At 64.9% G+C, this 16681-nt stretch overlaps 4 protein-coding genes across 4 annotated transcripts; 1 reads left to right on the top strand and 3 right to left on the bottom strand.

Moving 5' to 3' along the window:
• Positions 1 to 73: 73 nt before the first annotated feature.
• TAFAZZIN (tafazzin, phospholipid-lysophospholipid transacylase) lies at positions 74 to 3358 on the bottom strand. The gene is given in 11 exon segments (XM_082780372.1): positions 74 to 200; positions 285 to 362; positions 485 to 537; positions 664 to 726; positions 1404 to 1445; positions 1557 to 1724; positions 1727 to 1821; positions 1899 to 1944; positions 2371 to 2499; positions 2588 to 2714; positions 3259 to 3358. Coding segments are annotated over 10 exon segments (882 nt in total). The 5' UTR covers positions 2706 to 2714; positions 3259 to 3358; the 3' UTR covers positions 74 to 110.
• A 379-nt stretch (positions 3359 to 3737) lies between these two features.
• On the top strand, positions 3738 to 8162 carry WDR13 (WD repeat domain 13). Its single transcript, XM_082780369.1, has 9 exons — positions 3738 to 3883; positions 4027 to 4270; positions 4843 to 4925; positions 5035 to 5162; positions 5583 to 5890; positions 7155 to 7335; positions 7428 to 7569; positions 7644 to 7774; positions 7974 to 8162. The coding sequence occupies exons 1-9, from the start codon at positions 3843 to 3845 to the stop codon at positions 8156 to 8158; spliced, it is 1443 nt and encodes a 480-aa protein (XP_082636495.1). The 5' UTR covers positions 3738 to 3842; the 3' UTR covers positions 8159 to 8162.
• A 14-nt stretch (positions 8163 to 8176) lies between these two features.
• SUV39H1 (SUV39H1 histone lysine methyltransferase) lies at positions 8177 to 12458 on the bottom strand. Its single transcript, XM_082780370.1, has 6 exons — positions 12327 to 12458; positions 11487 to 11632; positions 10050 to 10715; positions 9393 to 9539; positions 8728 to 8857; positions 8177 to 8427 (listed from the first exon to the last, which is right to left on the bottom strand). Exons 1-6 carry the CDS (start codon positions 12343 to 12345, stop codon positions 8288 to 8290), a joined length of 1248 nt encoding a protein of 415 aa, XP_082636496.1. The 5' UTR covers positions 12346 to 12458; the 3' UTR covers positions 8177 to 8287.
• A 994-nt stretch (positions 12459 to 13452) lies between these two features.
• Positions 13453 to 16452, bottom strand: WAS (WASP actin nucleation promoting factor). Its single transcript, XM_082780371.1, is given in 10 exon segments — positions 13453 to 13989; positions 14085 to 14190; positions 14626 to 14978; positions 15400 to 15553; positions 15667 to 15709; positions 15785 to 15849; positions 15852 to 15940; positions 16032 to 16082; positions 16176 to 16214; positions 16335 to 16452. Coding segments are annotated over 8 exon segments (873 nt in total). The 5' UTR covers positions 16045 to 16082; positions 16176 to 16214; positions 16335 to 16452; the 3' UTR covers positions 13453 to 13939.
• Positions 16453 to 16681: the final 229 nt, after the last annotated feature.

Raw genomic sequence — 16681 nt, 5'->3', positions numbered from 1 at the left:
GTGCAGAAAAGGGGGGTAAAAATGGGGCTGAAATCGCTTTTTTTGGGGTGGGGGGAGCCAGGTGGGGGTCTGGAGAGCTTTATTGGCACTTTTATTTTTTGGGAGGGGGGTCACGGGGTGGGGTGCAGGGCTCGCGCCCGCCGCCGCAGCGCCTCAAACTCGCCCTGCACGAAATCCGTCAGCGCCTTCCTCACCTCCACCTGCAGGCACAAAAGGGGCCCCCCCCGTTACAGGGCAGGCTCCCCCCAGGCCCCAAAACTGCCCCCCTCCACCCCAAAACTCACCGTGGAGGTGCCCTCCGCACGCAGGCGCTCCAGGAGGGGCCGCACGCTGAAGGGGCGCCCCACGACCACTGTGATCCTCTGCGGGACATCATCAGGGCCCCCCCCCAAAAAAAATTCAGACCCCCCCCCTTCAAGTTTACACCCCCTCCTGAAGCCCCCTCCCCAAATTCAGCCCCCTCTTTGCCCCCCCCAAAACTCACCTGCCCCACGCGGGGCACGTAGGGGCGGCTGTTGGGCAGCACGTCGTTCATGCCTGGTGTGGGATTATTTTTGGGGGGGGGGGGGGGGGTCAGCAGCGGGGGTCCATGTTCCCCCCCCCAGCAGGAGTGGGGTCTGGGCCCCCCCAGGCCAAAAAAAAGCCCCCCAAATCCTTGCTCACCCCCGTGCCACAGGGGCAGGACGACGGGGTCCAGGCGGCACTCGGCCAGGAGGCGCCCGATGCCTGCGGAGAGGGAGGAACTGGGGGGGGGCGCGGCTGGGGGGGCTTGGAATTGGGATTATGGGGTCTGGGGTTGGGATTATGGTCTTGGGAGGTGGGATTATGGGGTCTGGGGGGAGGGATTACCAGGTCGGGTCATGGGGAGGATTATGGGGTTGGAGAGGAGGGTTATGGGGCCAGGATTATGGGGTTGGCGGGTGGGATTACAAGGTTTTTGTGTTGGATTTTGGAGTTGCAGGAGGGGATTACAGGGCTAAAAGGCGGGATTACAGGCTTGGGGGTGGCTATTACGGGGCCGGGGGGTGGGATTATGGAGTCGAGGGTGGAACTATGGGGTTGGGCAGCAGGATTACGGGGCTGCAGAGGGATGGGTTACAGGGCCAGAGGGATATTACAGGATTGGGATTATGGGGTCGTGAGGAAGGATTACAGGGTTGGGGGTAGGATTACAGTGTCAGGGGGCGGGATTAGGGGGCTGCGAGTGTAGATGACAGGGTTGGGGGCAGGATTATGAAGTCAGGGGGAGGATTATGGGGCTGGGTGGCGGGATTATGTGGCCAGGAGGGGAGATTACAGGGCTGGGGGGGGGATTATGGACTCGGAGGTTGGGATTACCGGGCTGGGGGGGGGATTACATGGCCAGGAGGCGGGATTACGTGGCAGGGATTACAGATTCTCACCCCACTTGAAGCGCACGAACTCCTGCCCCATGTTCACTTTACCTGGGGGGGGGACAGCACCGTGGGGGGGGGGGGCAGGGAAGCCCCCGAGGGTCCACCCCCTCTCCTGGGGGGGCTCCCAGTGCCTCCCAGTGCTCCCAGTTCCCCCAGTACCCTCGGGGAAGACGTGCACCCAGTCCCCCTGGTTGAGCTTCTCCAGGATGAAATCCATCCCGCGCTGGTACACGCCGTCCCCTGGGGACACCAGTGCTCCCAGTATGAACTGGGAAGCCCCCCGGGGGGCCTCCCAGTACCTCCCAGTGCCTCCCAGTTTGTCCCAGTTCGGCGCTCACCCCGGCAAACTGGGACGCAGCGGCCCAGGCTGAAGAAGCGCGCGTGGAGCTCGCGGGTAAAGCAGATGTCGGCGGCTGCGGGGGTCCTGGGGGGGGGGAAAATGGGGCGGGGGGGTAATCTGGGGGGGGATTTGGGGGGGTAATCCGTGGGGGGGGTGCTCACCAGCGCATCTTGTGCAGGCTCCAGACGTGGCGCAGCTTCAGGGAGCCTTGGGGTGGTTTTTTTTTGGGGGGGGGAGGAAGGGTGAGGACCCCCACCCCGGGGGGGGGGTTGACCCCAAAAATGGACCCCCCCGGACCCTAAAAATGCCCCAATCCCCCCTAAATGCCCCCAATCTCCCTAAATCCCCATTTAGCCCCCCCCCGAGCCCCCCCAGACCCCCCTCAAACCCCTGAGTCCCCCCAACTCCCCTTAATCTCCCCCTGGGAGCCCCCAACCCCCCCCAGCTGCCCCAAACCCCCTCCAGGACCCCCCCGTGCCCTCCCCCCGACCTCTTCAAGACCCCCCAGACCCCAAATCCCCATTTACCCCCCCCTCGAGCTCCCCCAACCCCCCTAAATCCCCCCTGGGAGCCCCCAATCCCCCCCCCAGCTGCCCCAACCCGCCCCCCAGGACCCTTCCGTGCCCCCCCCACCCCAGAGATGGGGGTCGTCCATGCAGGACTGGTGGTTGGCCAGGGTGAGCAGGGGGGTGCGCGGCCCCCGCCCCTCCACCAGCGCGTGCAGCACGGCGGCGTCATGCACCCGCAGCCGGTTCAGGTACCCTAAAAAAATTTGGGGGGGGGGGGCACACAAAATTAGGGCCTCCCCCGAAATAAAATGATGACTGGGGGGGCGCGGGGGGGTACTCACGGGTCCACAGGAGGCTGTAGGTGCCCACCAGGCCGGTGACCACGCGGCTCGCGGCCGACCAAGATTTGGGGGGGGCGCCCCCCCCCGAGGGGAACGGCCAGGGGACGGCCAAGGGCATGGCGCATGGCTGGGGGGGGCACAAAGGGGGGGCAAATATAACGGGGGGGCAGAAAGGAAGGGCAAATATAAGGGGGGTATAAAGGGGGGGGCACAAAAGGGAGGGGCACACCTCTGTGTGACCCCCAGTGCCCCCCCCGCCCAGTTCCTTCCCATAGCCCCCAGTGCCCCCCCCAGTGTCCTCCAATCCCCTCCCAGTGCCCCCCAGTTACCCCCAGTACCTCCCCCACAGCCCCCAATTCCCCCCCCAGAGCCCTCCCAGAACCCCCAGTTCCTCCCCAGTGCCCTCAGTTCCCTCCCAGTTACCCCCCCCAGCCCCCAGTAACCCCCCAGTGCCCCCCATACACCCCAGTTCCCCTCCCAGTCCCCCCCCAGTACCCCCCCCCATTGCTCCCAGTACCCCCAGTTCCTCCCCAGTTGCCCCCAGTTCCCTCCCAGTACCCCCCCCAGACCCTCCCCACCTGCTCCTACTGCCCTCCAACCGCCCTCCCGGCCCCCTTTCCCCCTAATTAACCCCCATTTCCCCTAATTAACCCCCAATTACCCCCCCCCACCGACTCCAGGCCGCCGCAAAGCGCGCCCCGCGCCGACTGTCGCAAAGCTGCCGTAAAGCGCGAGGCGGCGTCGCAAGACCCGGAGGACCCAGAGCAGACGAGTTCCGCCTGGTTACCATAGAGACGCGAGGAGGCGGAGCGGGGAACCCCCCTGAGGCACCTCCCATTGGCCACGGCCCCTCCCTTCACCCCCACCAATCACCGTATAGACTGAATCCCCGCCCCTCACTTCTCCCCACCAATCAGCGTTACTTCGCCCCCTTCCTTCGGCCCACCAATCAGCGCGCAGACTGCAGCCCATCCTCCTTCCCTCCTCCAATCCGCGTGCTGCCCGATTCCCCGCCCCCTCCCTTCACTTCACCAATCAGCGCTCCGACCCCTTCCCCGCCCCCTGCCTCCCCCTCCCCCATTGGCCCACGCTCCCCACGCCCCTCCCCTTCCCCCCGTCTCCTAGGCAACCCGCGGCCGCCATCTTGGCGTGCCCCCGGCGGCCGCCATTCTACCGGCGGCCGTCGAGGAGAGCGGACGCGGCGCTGGAGCGCGAGGGGCCCCGCGGCGGCCCCCAGGGGGCTGCGGCCGCCGTTATGGCCGCCGTGTGGCAGCAAGTGCTCGCCGTGGACGCCCGGTGCGCTTGCGAGGCCTGGCGGGCCTCCGGGGCCTAGCAGGTTTCCGAGGCCTAGTCGCGGCCTACCAGGCCTGGCTGCGGCCTACCAGGCCTCGGTGCCGACGCCCCGTTAACGGCCGCGTCCCCGTCTCCCGCCACCCCAGGTACGCCGCGTACCGGACCCCGCGGTGGCCGCAGTTCCGCACGCAGTACGTGCGGCGCCGCAGCCAGCTGCTGCGGGAGCAGGCGAAGGGAGGGGAGCCGGAGGGGGCCACCCGCCGCTGGTACCTGCGGGTCCGGGCCCGGCTGCTGGCGCAGCGCTACGGGGCCCTGTCGGAGGCCGGGAGCTGCCGAGGGCACAGCGGGAGCGCGCTGAGGGGGAGCAGGACCACGCTGGATCGGATGGAGGTGGGAGATGGGGGCGGCGTGGGGGTGGGGGGGGAGTGGTTGGGGTCGTAGGGCCCGGTCTGGGGGCTGTAACGCCCGGTTGGGTGGGGGGGTGGGGTCGTACTGCACGTCAGGGGGGCTCCAATGCCTGTTTGGGGTCACAGCACCCAGCCTGGGGGCTATAACACCCATTTAGGGTAGGCTTTGGGGTCCTAGGGAGCACCCTGGGGGCTATAATGCCCTTTTGGAGTCGTAGTTCCTAGCCTGGGGGCTGTAACACCCATTTGGGGGGGCCTTTGGGATCGTAGTGCACATCAGGGGGGCTCCAAGGCCTGTTTGGGGTCATAGGGCCCAGCCTGGGGGCTGTAACCCCCGTTTGGGGGGGGGGCTTTGGGGTTTTAGGGCCCACCCTGGGTGCCGTAACGCCCATTGGGGGGGGGGGGGTTGGGGTCTCGGGGAGCACCCTGGGGGCTTATAAGCCCCTTTGGGGTTTTAGGGCCCACCCTGGGGGCTTTGACCCCCATTTGGGGGGAGGCTTTTTGGGGTCAGACCCCCCCTTTTTGGGGTCCCAGCCCCTCCGTTGCCCCCCCCAGGACTTCGAGGACGACCCCCGGGCACCCCGCGGCCACCGGCGCTCCCTGAGCCGCGGCTCCCACCCCGGAGCCCCCCCGGAGCGGTGAGCACCCCCCTTTTGGGGCCAAACCCCCCAATTTTGGTCAATTCTCCTCCCCCATGCCCCCCTCCCCAAATTTTAAGGGGGTTTTGACCCCCCCCGTGCCCCCCAGCCCCCCCGGCGTGGTGCCAACGCCGCTGGCCGAGGCGAGCCGGGCGATGGCGGGGGACACCACCCTGGGGGAGAACTACGCCTTCGCCGGTGTCTACCACGTCTTCGACCAGCACAGCGACAGCGCCGGTAACTGGGAGGCACTGGGAGCACTGGGAAGGGCTGTGGGGGGGCACTGGGGGGGACTGAGAGGGACTGGGGAGCGGTGCTGAGCCCCCTTTGCGGTCCCCAGGGGGCAGTTTGCCCACAATGATGGGGATCTCCTGGTGCTGTGGCTCCTCCGTGGGAACACTGGGAGGGTCTGGGAGGAACTGGGAGAGACTGGGAGGAACTGGGAATGGTGCTGAGCAGGGTCCTGAGCTCCGTTTCCAGTCCCAGGGATGCAGTTTGCCCGCAACGACCAGCACCTCCTGGCACTGGTGTGGGTGCTCCATGGCCACGGGGCCGGTGTTGCCAAACTGGGACGGGACCGGGAACACTGGGAGGAACTGGGATAGACTGGGAGGAACTGGGAAAGCCGCCGCTCTTGCTCCTGAGCCTCTTTTGCAGTCCCCAGGGTGCAGTTTGCCCACGACGACCGGCACCTGCTGGCGTGCTGCTCCCTGGACGGCACCATCTCGGTGTGCCGCCTGGCCCCGGGCCCCCCGGCGGTGCTGCGGGTGCTGCGTGGCCACGGGGCCGGGGTGGCCGACGTGGCCTGGTCGCTGGCCAACGACGTCCTGGTGTCGGCCTCGCTCGACGCCACCCTGCGCCTCTGGGCCCCCGCCGACGGCCGCTGCATCCGCCGCGTCGCCGACCCCGACGGGGCCGCCCTGCTCTGCTGCGCCTTCCAGCCCCTCAACAACAACCTCACCGTGGTGAGTCCGGCCCCCCCCGGGGCCTTTATTGCCCCCCCCGGGGGGGTTGGGGCCACCCCAGGGCTTTTATTGTCGCCCCCCGAGAATGTTTAGAGCCCTCCCTGGGGTGTTTAGGGCCACCCTATGGCTTTTATTGCCAGCCTCCGGGGTGTTTATTGCTCCCCCCCGGGGTGTTTGGGGCCACCCCAGGGCTTTTATTGACCCCCCCGGGGTGTTTAGGGCCCCTTCAGGGGTTTTATTGCCCCCCACGGGGTGTTTAGGGCCCCCCCCGAGGCTTTTATTGACCCCCTGCTTGAGCATTTATTGCCCCTTTCGGGGCATTTTTGCCCCCCCAAGCATTTGTTACCCCCTTTGGCACATTTTTCCCCCTCCTTAGGGCACTTTTCACCCCCCCGGGGCATTTTCTTCCCCTGCATTGCATTTTCTGCCCTCCTCAGGGCATTTATTGCCCCCAGGGGTACTTTTTCACCCCCGTCAGGGCCATTTTTGCCCCGCTAGGTGCATTTCCCCCCCCACATGGCACTTTTTGACCCCCTGGGGCATTTTATTTCCCCCACGTCATTTTCTGTCCTCTTTGGGGCATTTTCTGCCCCTCTTAGTTCATTTTTCTTCCCCTTGGGTCCCTTTTTTTTGCCCCCAGTAGCATTTTTTTTCCCACTTTGGGCCACTTTTTGCCCCCCCCGGGGCACTTTCTGCCCTGCTCAGGTCATTTTTCCCCCCCCACATCGCATTTATTGCCCTCACAGGGTATTTTTCGCCTCCCTTGGTGCATTTTTTACCCTCATTTGAGCATTTTTCACCCCCTTTGGTGCATTTTTCCCCCTCCTTAGGGCACTTTTGCCCCTGGGGCATTTTCCACCCCCCTCAGGGCATTTATTTCGCCCCCTCTTGTGCATTTTTCACCTCCATCAGGGCCTTTTTCACCCCCTGGTTGTAATTTCCCCCCCACGTGGCATTTTCTGCCTCCCTTGGGGCACTTTCTGCCTCTTTTGGTCTCTTTTTCTCCCCCTCGTTGCATTTTTTCCCTTTTTCAGGGCATTTATTCCATTTACCCCCCCCCGGGGCTATTTTTTCGTCCCCCTCAGGGCACTTTTGGACCCCCTCAGTGCATTTTTTCCCTTCCTCAGGGCATTTATTCCATTTTCTCACCCCTCTGGGTGCATTTTTCCCCCCCCCCTCAGCACCTTTTTCACCCCCGAAAGCACGTTTTCTCCCCCCGCAGCTCCCTTTTCTGCCCCCCCAGCTCCTTTTTGTGCCCCCCCAGGTGGGCAGCGCCCGGCACATGGTGCGAGTGGTCAACATCTCGACGGGGAAGGCGGCGCGGGGGGGCGCGGGGCGGCTGCCGGGCCGGGTGCTGGCGCTCTGCTTCGACGCCGCCGGCCGCGTGCTGTGGGCAGGCGACGACCGCGGCTCCGTCTCCTCCTTCCTCTGCGACCCCAACACAGGTAACGCCGCGGGCCTTGGGGAGGGGGGGGACCCTAAACTGCATTTCCGTCTTCTCAACAACCCCTTTTCATTGTTTTTTTGCCCCAAAAAGGCAGGCTGACCAAGGCGTCGCGGGTGGTGGTGCAGGCGGGCGGCTCCATCACCTCCCTCTCGGCGCGCGCCTGGGCCAGCCGCGAAGCCCCCGACCCCTCGCTGCTGGTCAACGCCTGCCCCGACCGCCTCCTGCTCTTCAGGTAGGTCCCGGGGGGGGCTGAATTAATCGTGGCCCCCCCTCCCCACGCTGAGTTTCCTCCTCTTCCTCCCGCAGGGTGGTGGAGGAGGAAGGCTCGGGGGCGCCGGGGCTGCGCTTGCGGCGCAGTTTCCCCACGCGGCACCGGGAGCAGCCGCTGCGGAGCTGCTTCTGCCCCCTCATGTCCTTCCGCCAGGGGGCCTGCGTGGGTGAGTGTGTCCGTGGGGGGGGCAGGGGCAAAACGACCCCCCCGGGGCGATGGGGACACCCGAAAGACCCCCAAAAATCCCGCTGGGGCTTTCAGAAGGGTCGGATCCCCCCCAAAATAAGCCAGCGGGATCCCGAGGGTGCTGGGTGCAGCAGGGGTGGCCTCCCCCCAATTAATTTGTTTCCCCCCCCCTCCCTCAGTGACGGGCAGCGAGGACGCCTGCGTGCATTTCTTTGACGTGGGGCGCTCGGCCCGAGCCACGGTCAACACCCTGCAGGGCCACGGCGGCGCCGTGCTGGCCGTGGCCTTCAACTGCGACGAGAGCCTGCTGGCCTCCAGCGACGCCACCGGCACCGTCATCGTCTGGCGACGCCAGCACGCCTGAAACCCCCCCGATTTCCCCCAAATCCCCGCCCCCCCCAAGCTGTCTCCAGCCCCCCCCCCCCCAGCACGGCACAGACCCCCCAGCTGCGTTCAACAAGCCTTGTTTTGCACCCCCGCTGCAGGTTTTGGGTCAGAAAAGGTACTTGCGGCACGCGGCGGCCCCGCACTTGCACTCGATGCGTCCCCGGGAGCGGGGGGAGCCCCCCAGGCCCCCCCCCGCCAGCCCAAAGTTGGAGTCCATGCGGGTGCTCTCGGCGTCCACCGGGTCCACTGCGGGGAGAGGGGGGGGTGAGGGGGTGCCCGCGGGCTTGTGGGGCACGCTGTGGGGCACGCCATGGGGCCAGGTGTGGGGCGTGCCCTGGTGCTGGCTGTGGGGTCAGTTGTGGGGCCAAGTGTGGGGAGCGCCGTGGGGCACACTATGAGCCCAGGTGTGGGGCTGGGTGTGAGGTGCGCTATGGGGCAAGGTGTGGGTCACACCATGGGTTATGGTGTGGGTCATGATGTGGGGTGCACTGTGGGGCAGGGTGTGGGTCACGCTATGGGGTGCCGTGGGGCGCTGTGGGGCCGTACCGTGCATGTTGTAGTCGAAGGTGAGCTCCTCGCCGGCGCGGATGGGGCGCGTGGCGAAGAGGGCGATGCGCGGCAGGCGCTCGTCCAGGTTCTCGATGAAGACGTTGTACACCTGCAGGTTGGGGTCGCACTGGGGGGGGAAGGGGCGGGGTCAGTCGGGGACACGCCCACAGCCCCGCCCATTGCCTGTGATTGACAGCTGGGGAGCCCCACCCACTGACACGGAGGTGAAGGGGGGGGGAAATGGGTAATTTGTGAGTGGGGCCTGAATTAGGGGGTGATTAGCCATTAGCCTAGAGTAATTAGCAATTGGTCAGGGGTTATTAGCCATTAGCCAGGGTAATTAGCAATTGGTCAGGGGTAATTAGCCATTAGCCTGGGGGGCGATTAGCGATTGGCCTGGGGGTGATTTGAGCCACCAGCTGGGGGCAATTAGCTGTCAGCTGGGGGTAACGAGCCATTAGCCCAGGGCAATTAGCGATTGGCCTGGGGGACAATTAGTGGTTGGTTGGGGCCAATTAGCTATTACCCCAGGGTAATTAGCAATTACTCAGGGGCAATTAGCGATCAGCCCGGGGGGCAATTTAAGCTGTCAGCTGGGGGCAGTTAGCCATTAGCGGGGTTCGTTAGCCGTCGGCAGGGTTAATTAGCGTCTCGTTACGCACGCTGTGGTTAACGAAGTGGGAGATGTTGCCGTAGTGCGCGGCGTCCACGGTGTAGACGTCCTCCACGTAGTCCAGGTCGAAGAGGTACGTGGCGCCCTGCCGGTCGTACACCTGCCCCCGCCGCTCCGCCTCCTCCGACGTGATGATCTGGGGGGGGTCCGCGTCAGCACGGCCCCCCCTGGGGCCCCCAACCCCTCCCCAGGGCCCCCAAACCCCCCCTGGGGTCCCTCTGGGTCCCCCAACTCCCCCCGTATGCTCCCTGGTGTCCTCCCCCCATGTCCCATACGTCCCCCCATGTCCCTTAAGCCCCCCAGCTGTCCCCCCTGGAGTCCCGTATGCCCCCCGTACGCCCCCCTGGTGTCCTGTACGCCCCCCCAGTACCCCCTACAACCCCCTGGTGTCCCCTAAGCCCCCTTTATGTGCCCCCTAACCCCCTGTACACCCTCCCCAAGCCCCTTAACCCCCCCTGTATGTCCGTATGTCCCCCCTGGTGCCCCCTAACCCCCCGTACACGCTCCCAGTGCCCCCTAAGCCCCCCGTATGTCCCCAATGGTGTCCTGTACACGCCCCCCAGTACCCCCTAACCCCCCGTACACCCCCCCAGTGCCCCCTAACGCCCCGTCCGCCCCCCAAATGTCCCCCCGTCCCCCCCCTCACCTCTCCGACGTACTCCATGACGAAGCTGTTCTTGCGGATGCGCTGCAGGGTGCGCACCCCCCAGCCCCGGCCGTCGGCGGTGCGGAAGATGCAGAGGTCGTAGCGGATCCCCTTCTGCACCACGCGGTTGGGGCACTCGGCCCCGCAGCGGCAGCGCGAGTTGCACTCGTAGATGGGCAGCCCCGCGCGGATCCTCACCTGCCCGGCCTCGTTGTAGGCGAACTTATTCCGCGAAGCCCCCGGGCAGCAGCAGCCCCCCGAGGCTTCGCTCAGACAATCCTGACACTCGCAGCCCGCCGCCACCGGGCTGAGCGCCACCCCGGCCCCCACTTTGTACTCGTTAACGTAAACGAAGTCCCGGGGGGGGCCGTGCAGATCCACCTCGTTCTCCACCACGATCCGGCCCCGGTGGCTGCGGGTGCTGTTGAGGTGCAGCTCCCAGCGGCGTAAAGCGCGCCGCTGCTCGGCTTTCTGCACCAGGTAGCTGGAAACCCGCGGGGGGAGCCCCTGGGGGCCGGGCCGAACCGCGCCCCCCCCGCCCGGAGCCCGCGCCAGGTCCTGGTGGAGCTGCCGCAGCAGCCCCCGGCAGCGCAGGTTGCGGCGGGGCTCCCACGTGTTGGACGAGGACGGGTAGCCGCGCCACTTCACCAGGTAGAACTCCTCGTCCTGGGGGGGCAGAAGGGGAAAAAAGAGGTTGGGGGGGGGAAATACAAAGTTTGGGGGCGAAAACCCAAAGTTTGGGGCTAGGGAGACCCCAAAATCCAGGGGGATTTGGGGACTTCAGGTAGAACTCCTCGTCCTGGAGGGGGCAGAAGGGGTGAAAAAAGGTGAGGGGGGGGGGGGAACATTAAAATTTGTGGGGGGGGAGCACAAAGTTTGGTGGCAAAAACCCGAACTTTGGGGACTGCTGGGGTTGGGGAGACCCCAAAGGGATTTGGAGCCCCCTGGGGCAGGAATCCCAGCCCCTTTAGAACCCCCAACCCCCTCCCAGGGGTAATGTGACCCCCCCAGATTATTATTTTGTTTGGGGGGGGGGTCAGGGCCCCCCCTTTTACCCCCCTCCTCTTACAATCACACAACTACTGGACCCCCAGGGCAATTTGGGACCCCCTTGAGGTGCAATTCCTGCCATTTAGAGAACCCAGCACCCCCCCCCAGGGCACCGTGGGGGGGGTGCTGGGTTCTCTAAATTTATTAAATTCTTTTTTAAATTTATTTAAATTCTTTCTTCTCTAAGTTTATTAAATTCTTTTTTTTGGGGGGGTCAGGACCCCCCCTTCTCTTATAATCACAGAACTTACTCCCCCCAGGCCACTTCGGAGCCCCCTGGGGCTGCGATTGCTGCCATTTAGAGCCCCCCAACCCCCCCCCAGCGCACCGTGCCCCCCCAATTTATTAATATTTTTTGGGGGGGGGGTCGTGCCCCCCCCCACTCACCCGCACGCGCTTGTAGTCGCAGAGGTACTCCACCTCGAAGTGGGCCAGGTTGCGGCGCGTGACGCCCAGCGCCCGGCACTGCAGCCGCTGCCGCCGGCACAGGTCCTGCAGCTGCGCCCAGGACGACTTGCAGCACACCCGGCAGCCTGGGGGGGGCACGGGGGGGGCTTTTAGAATGGGGGGGGCACCGGGGGGGGGCTGGGGGGGGCGCTGGGGGGGGTAAACTGTATGGGGGGGGCGCTGGGGGGCTTCATTGAAGGGGGTCTGGGTGTGGAGATGGCACTGGGGGGGGGTCACTTATAATGGGGGGGCTCTGGAGGGGGCTTTTATACGGGGGGGGGGCATTGGGGGGGGTCTTTTATAATAGTGGGGGCACTGGAGGGGGGCACCGGGGGGTGCTGGGGGGGTAAATTGTATGGGGGGGGCGCTGGGGGAATTCATTGAGAGGGTAAGTCGGGGGGGGTGCACGGGGGGGGGCTCTTTGTACGGAGGGGGGGCACCGGGGGGGGTTGGTGTGATGTGGGGGGGGCGCTGGGGGGGTCAAATTTGGGGGGGGACTTCAAGGGGGAGGGGAACTTCACCGGGGGGGGGTCACGGAGGGGGGGGAGAACCCGAGGGGGGGTTAAGGGGGGGGGGGGGAGGACCCGGGGGGGGCTCCCCGGAGCGTGTGGGGGAGGGGCTGTGCGGAGGGGGCTTCCCTGGGGGGGGGTCCCTGCCCCCTGCCCCCCCCCCCAAAAAAAAAAAAGGCGGGAAACGCGCGGCGCGCGCCGCCCCCTCCCCCCCCGCTCCCTTTCCTCGCCCCCCCCCCCGCCGCCGCCGCCCCCCCCGCGCCGCGCTCACCTTTTAAATTTTCCGCCATCTTCGCTTTTTTTTTTTTTTTTCCCTTTTCCCCCTTTTTTTTCTTTTTTTTTTTAATTTTTTTTCCCTCCCTTCCTCCCCGCGCGCCTTCCCTTTCCGCCCGGCGGCCCCCGCGCGCGCGCGAGCGCGCCGCGCTCCCATTGGCTGCCGCCGCCGCTTCGTTTGCATCCCTCCCGGCGGCCCCCGCGGCGGCGCGTTTCGGCCCCAAAAAGCCCTTTTTTCACCCAAATCCCGGTGTTTTCTCCACTCCCGTCGCTACCTACGTGGGAGGCGCCACCCCCCCGAGCCTTTAAATCGGGGGCCTCTCACTCCGTGCCCCTCGCCCTAACCTTGATTCCTCGCCTCACGGCGGCTAGGAGGCTGCCGGCGGGGCTGAGGAGCGGCGGTGAGTGGCTCGTTAACCCCCCGATAATTAGCGAGTAGCGTAATTAACTAAGAATAATAACCACCCGGTATCGATTTTAGTAGGGCGAGCCGTTAATTATCAATAACCCGTCTCCTGCTGTCGTTCGTGGGGGCATTGCCGCGTTTATTCCCCTCGGTAGAGCCCAGTGTCTCATTAACCCCCTGATAATTAGCGTAATTAGCTAATAATAATAACCAGCCACCGTCAAAGTTAGCAGAGCGAGCCGTTAATTATCAGTACTTCATCTCCCGCCGCTTCGTTTGGGCGGTGCCGGGTTTAAATGCGTTGGCGGGGCCGAGCGCCTCATTAAAACCCTGCTAATTAGCGTAATTAATGATAATTAAATACCACAAATAACTAATAATAATAACCAAAAAAAAGTATCGAATTTAGCAGGGCATGCTGTTAATTATCTGTCTCCCACTACCATTTGTTGGGTATTGCTGTCATTATTCACATTGACGGGGCCAAGCTCATTAAAACCCTGATAATTAGCATAATTAATTAATAATAATAACCCTTCACTGTCAAATTTAGCATGGTGTGTTGTTAATTACCAATAATTCATCTCCTAATTATCAATAATTAATCTCCCACCATTATTCCTTTGGGTATTGCTGCATTTATTCATATTGGTGGTGCTGAGTTCATTAAAACCCTGCAAATTAGCATAATTAACTACTAATACTAACCATCCATAACTGAATTTAGCAGCACATGCTCTTAATTACCAATAATTAACATGAAATTTATTATAATTAATTAATTAGGTAATGATTAATTACCTAATTAACAGTAATTAATCTCCTAATTAACAGTAATTCATCTCCCGCTGCCATTCCCTTGGGTATTGCCACATTTATTCACATTGGTGGGGCTGAGCTCATTAAAATCCTAACAATTAGCATAATTAATTAATAGTAAAATCCATCCACTACCAAATTTAGCAGGGCACGCTGTTAATTCACAATAATCCATCTCATAATTATCAATAATTAATCTCCCACCACCATTTGTTTGGGTACTGCCTCGTTTATTCGCGTTGCTGTGAGGTAAAAGCCTGTGGCGGGGAAGGGGGGGTTATTAATGAATTAATAACCACCGCCAATTAGTGCTAATTGCTGCAGGACCTTCTTCTTGGCACTAATTGCTGCGGGAAGCATTAATTGGGGTGGGCGGGGGGCGGGGCTCAATCATCCCACTCGTCGTCGTCCTCGTCGTCCTCGTCGCCACCTTCGTCTGTGGGGAAAGGGGGGGACAAGGGGGGGGGATTTGGGGTTGGGGGGGGTCTCAAGGTGCCCCCCCCCCCCAAATAAAAGCCCCCCCCAGCTCACCCGAGGAGTGGATGACGCGGCTGCGCTTCTGCATCACGTCCATCAGGGCCCCCACCAGGCCCCCCCCGGAGCTGCCCCCGCCGCTGCTCTCGGAGGATTCGGGGGTCTGGGGGGGGGGGTTCACGGGATGGAATGGGGGTGAGGGGGGGGCACGGTGCGGCCCCCACCTCATGGAACCCCCCTCCTTCATTCGAACCAGCCCCACAGGCTCGTGGGAGCCCCCCCCCAACTATTCAGAGTCCCCCCAAAACCCTGCAGAGCACCCTAAGACCCCCCAGGACCCCTCTACAACCCCACAGGACCCCCCATAACCCCTCAGGAACCGCCATAACCCTTCAGGACCCCCCAACCCTTCAAAGCCCCCCCAAAGCCCCTCCAGGACCCCCCATCCCTTAAAAGCCCCCCCATAACCCCCCAGGCCCTCCCCATTCCTCCCCCTCCCCCCCCCCGTAACCCCTTATTTCCCCCCCTCCACGTGACTCCCCCTCCACGTGACCCCTCCCATCCTCCACGTGCCCCCCGCGTCACGTGTCGCGCTGACCTTGTTGAGGGTCACGCCCTGCCGGATCTGGTCCAGGAGCGCGCCCCGCGAAGGGGGCGGGGCCGCCGGGGAGGCGGGGCCTCCTCCGCCGGAGGGGGGCGGGGGCGGGGGAGGAGGGGGCGGAGGGGGCGGGGCCGCACCGCCCGGAGGGGCGGGGCCTCGAGCCGGGGGCGGGGCCGCCGGGCGAGGGGGCGGGGCCAGGCCAGGCCCCCCGCGGGGAGGGGGCGGCGGCCCCCCCGGTGGGGGAGGGGGGGGCAGCGGCCCCGAACGGCCCCGGGGGGGGGCCGGCGGGGGGGGGAGGGGGGGGCGGTGAGGGCGGCGTGCCCCCCGGGCCGGCGGTGGGGGCGGGGGACCTGTGGGGGGGGGGAGAGGGTGTTAATTGGGGGCTTAATGAGAGCAGGGGGGGGCGTGGCCCCTGGGGCACCCATAGGGGCACCCATAGGCACCTGAGGGGCACCCATAGGTGCCTGTGGGGCTCTCATAGGCACCCAGTGGGCACCCATAAGCACCCATAGACAGGTCTAGGGGCACCCATAGGCAACCGTAGGCACCCCCAAGCATCTGGGGTCAACCCATAGGCACCAAAGGGGGCACCCATGGGGCACCTATAGGTGCCCGTGGGGTTCTCCTAGGCACCTGGGGGCACCCATAGGCCCCTGTAGGCACCAGAGGGGCACCCACAGGCATCCAGGGGGCACCCATAACCACCCATAGCCACCCGTGGGCCCCCCCTAGGCACCCCAGGGGAGCACCCATGGGTGCTGGGGTGCTCACCCTGGCGCCTCATCTCCTCCTTGACAGCCTGCAGCCCGCCCTGGCCCTGGATGAAGTCGTAGATGAGCCTCGAGGTCTCGGCGTCCGCCAGCTGCGCCTCGCTGATGCCCGCCCGCGAGAACAGCGCCCGCAGGTCGGGGTCCAGCGCCGCCATCTGGAAGGGGGGGGGGCACAGCACCCATGGGGGGGGGCGCAGCACCTATGGGGGGGGCACAGCACCCATACTGGGGGGGTTACGGCACCCACGGGTGCCCATAGCGCACGTACGTCAAAGCCGTTGTTGGGGTCCCAGCCGATGTGACCGACATGCCTGGGGGGCAAACGGGGGGGTGAGGGGCTGCCCCCTGACCCCTCCGAGCCCCCCCCCGTGCCCCCCCCGTCTCACTTGAAGCCGGAGGGCGCCCCGATGTCGGCCTTGGAGAGCTTCTTGCGCCCCTTCTTGCGCTCGCCCGTGCCCCCGGGGGGCCGCTGGCGGGGAGCCCCCGGTAGCGCGACGCCGTGATGTCCGGGTTGGCGATGGGCACGGCAGGCAGCGGGGGGGCTGGGGGGGGGGAAAATAGGGGGGGGTCCTCAAAGGGCGTGGCCCCCCCCCCAAGAGGGGATGGACCCCCCCAATAGGGGGCTGCACTCACCGCTGCTCTCCATGGGGGCCGGGGGGGGCCGGGGTAGGCTCCCACGGCGCTCTGTGGAACGTGGGGGGGGGGCTCAAAAAAAATTCTGGCCTCCCCCACCCAAAAATCCTGCCCTCCCCCCCCCGCCTCCGAGTGTGCACTCACCATCGCCGGGGGGTGGCGGGGGCGGGAGCTGTCGTTTTTCTGGGGGGGAGGGAGGAAAAAAAGAGGGGGGGCAGTGAGGGGGGGTGCCCCAGGGGGTCACAGTGTGTGTGGGGGGCAATGTGGGGGTGTCCCCCCCGTGTCCCCCCCCTCCCAGCTCACCCGCCCGCTGCTGGCGCCGCCGCAGCCGCTCCTGGACCCGCTCCTCGAAGGCGGCCGCCTCGGCCTCATCCGCGAAGTTCAGCCCCGCCCGGCCCTCCTGGGCAGCCAATCAGCGCTCGGAACCGCCCGCGGGCACGCCCACCACCGCAGGCCACGCCCACAAAAGCAAAGGCCCCGCCCACTTTCCCATAGACCCCCCCCATGCACCTACAGCAGCCCCAGGGTCTTAGCCCCTCCCACATGCCAGACCCAAACGCATTTAGCCACACCCACATGCCATTAGCCCCGCCCACCGGCTCCTAGCCCCTCCCACTTGCACTTAGCCCCTCCCACTGTCACGTAGCCCC

This window comes from Aythya marila (assembly GCF_965140915.1).
Source record: "Aythya marila genome assembly, chromosome: 28".
NCBI classification, from domain to species: Eukaryota; Metazoa; Chordata; class Aves; order Anseriformes; family Anatidae; genus Aythya; species Aythya marila.
This window is presented reverse-complemented; position numbering and strand designations above follow the sequence as displayed.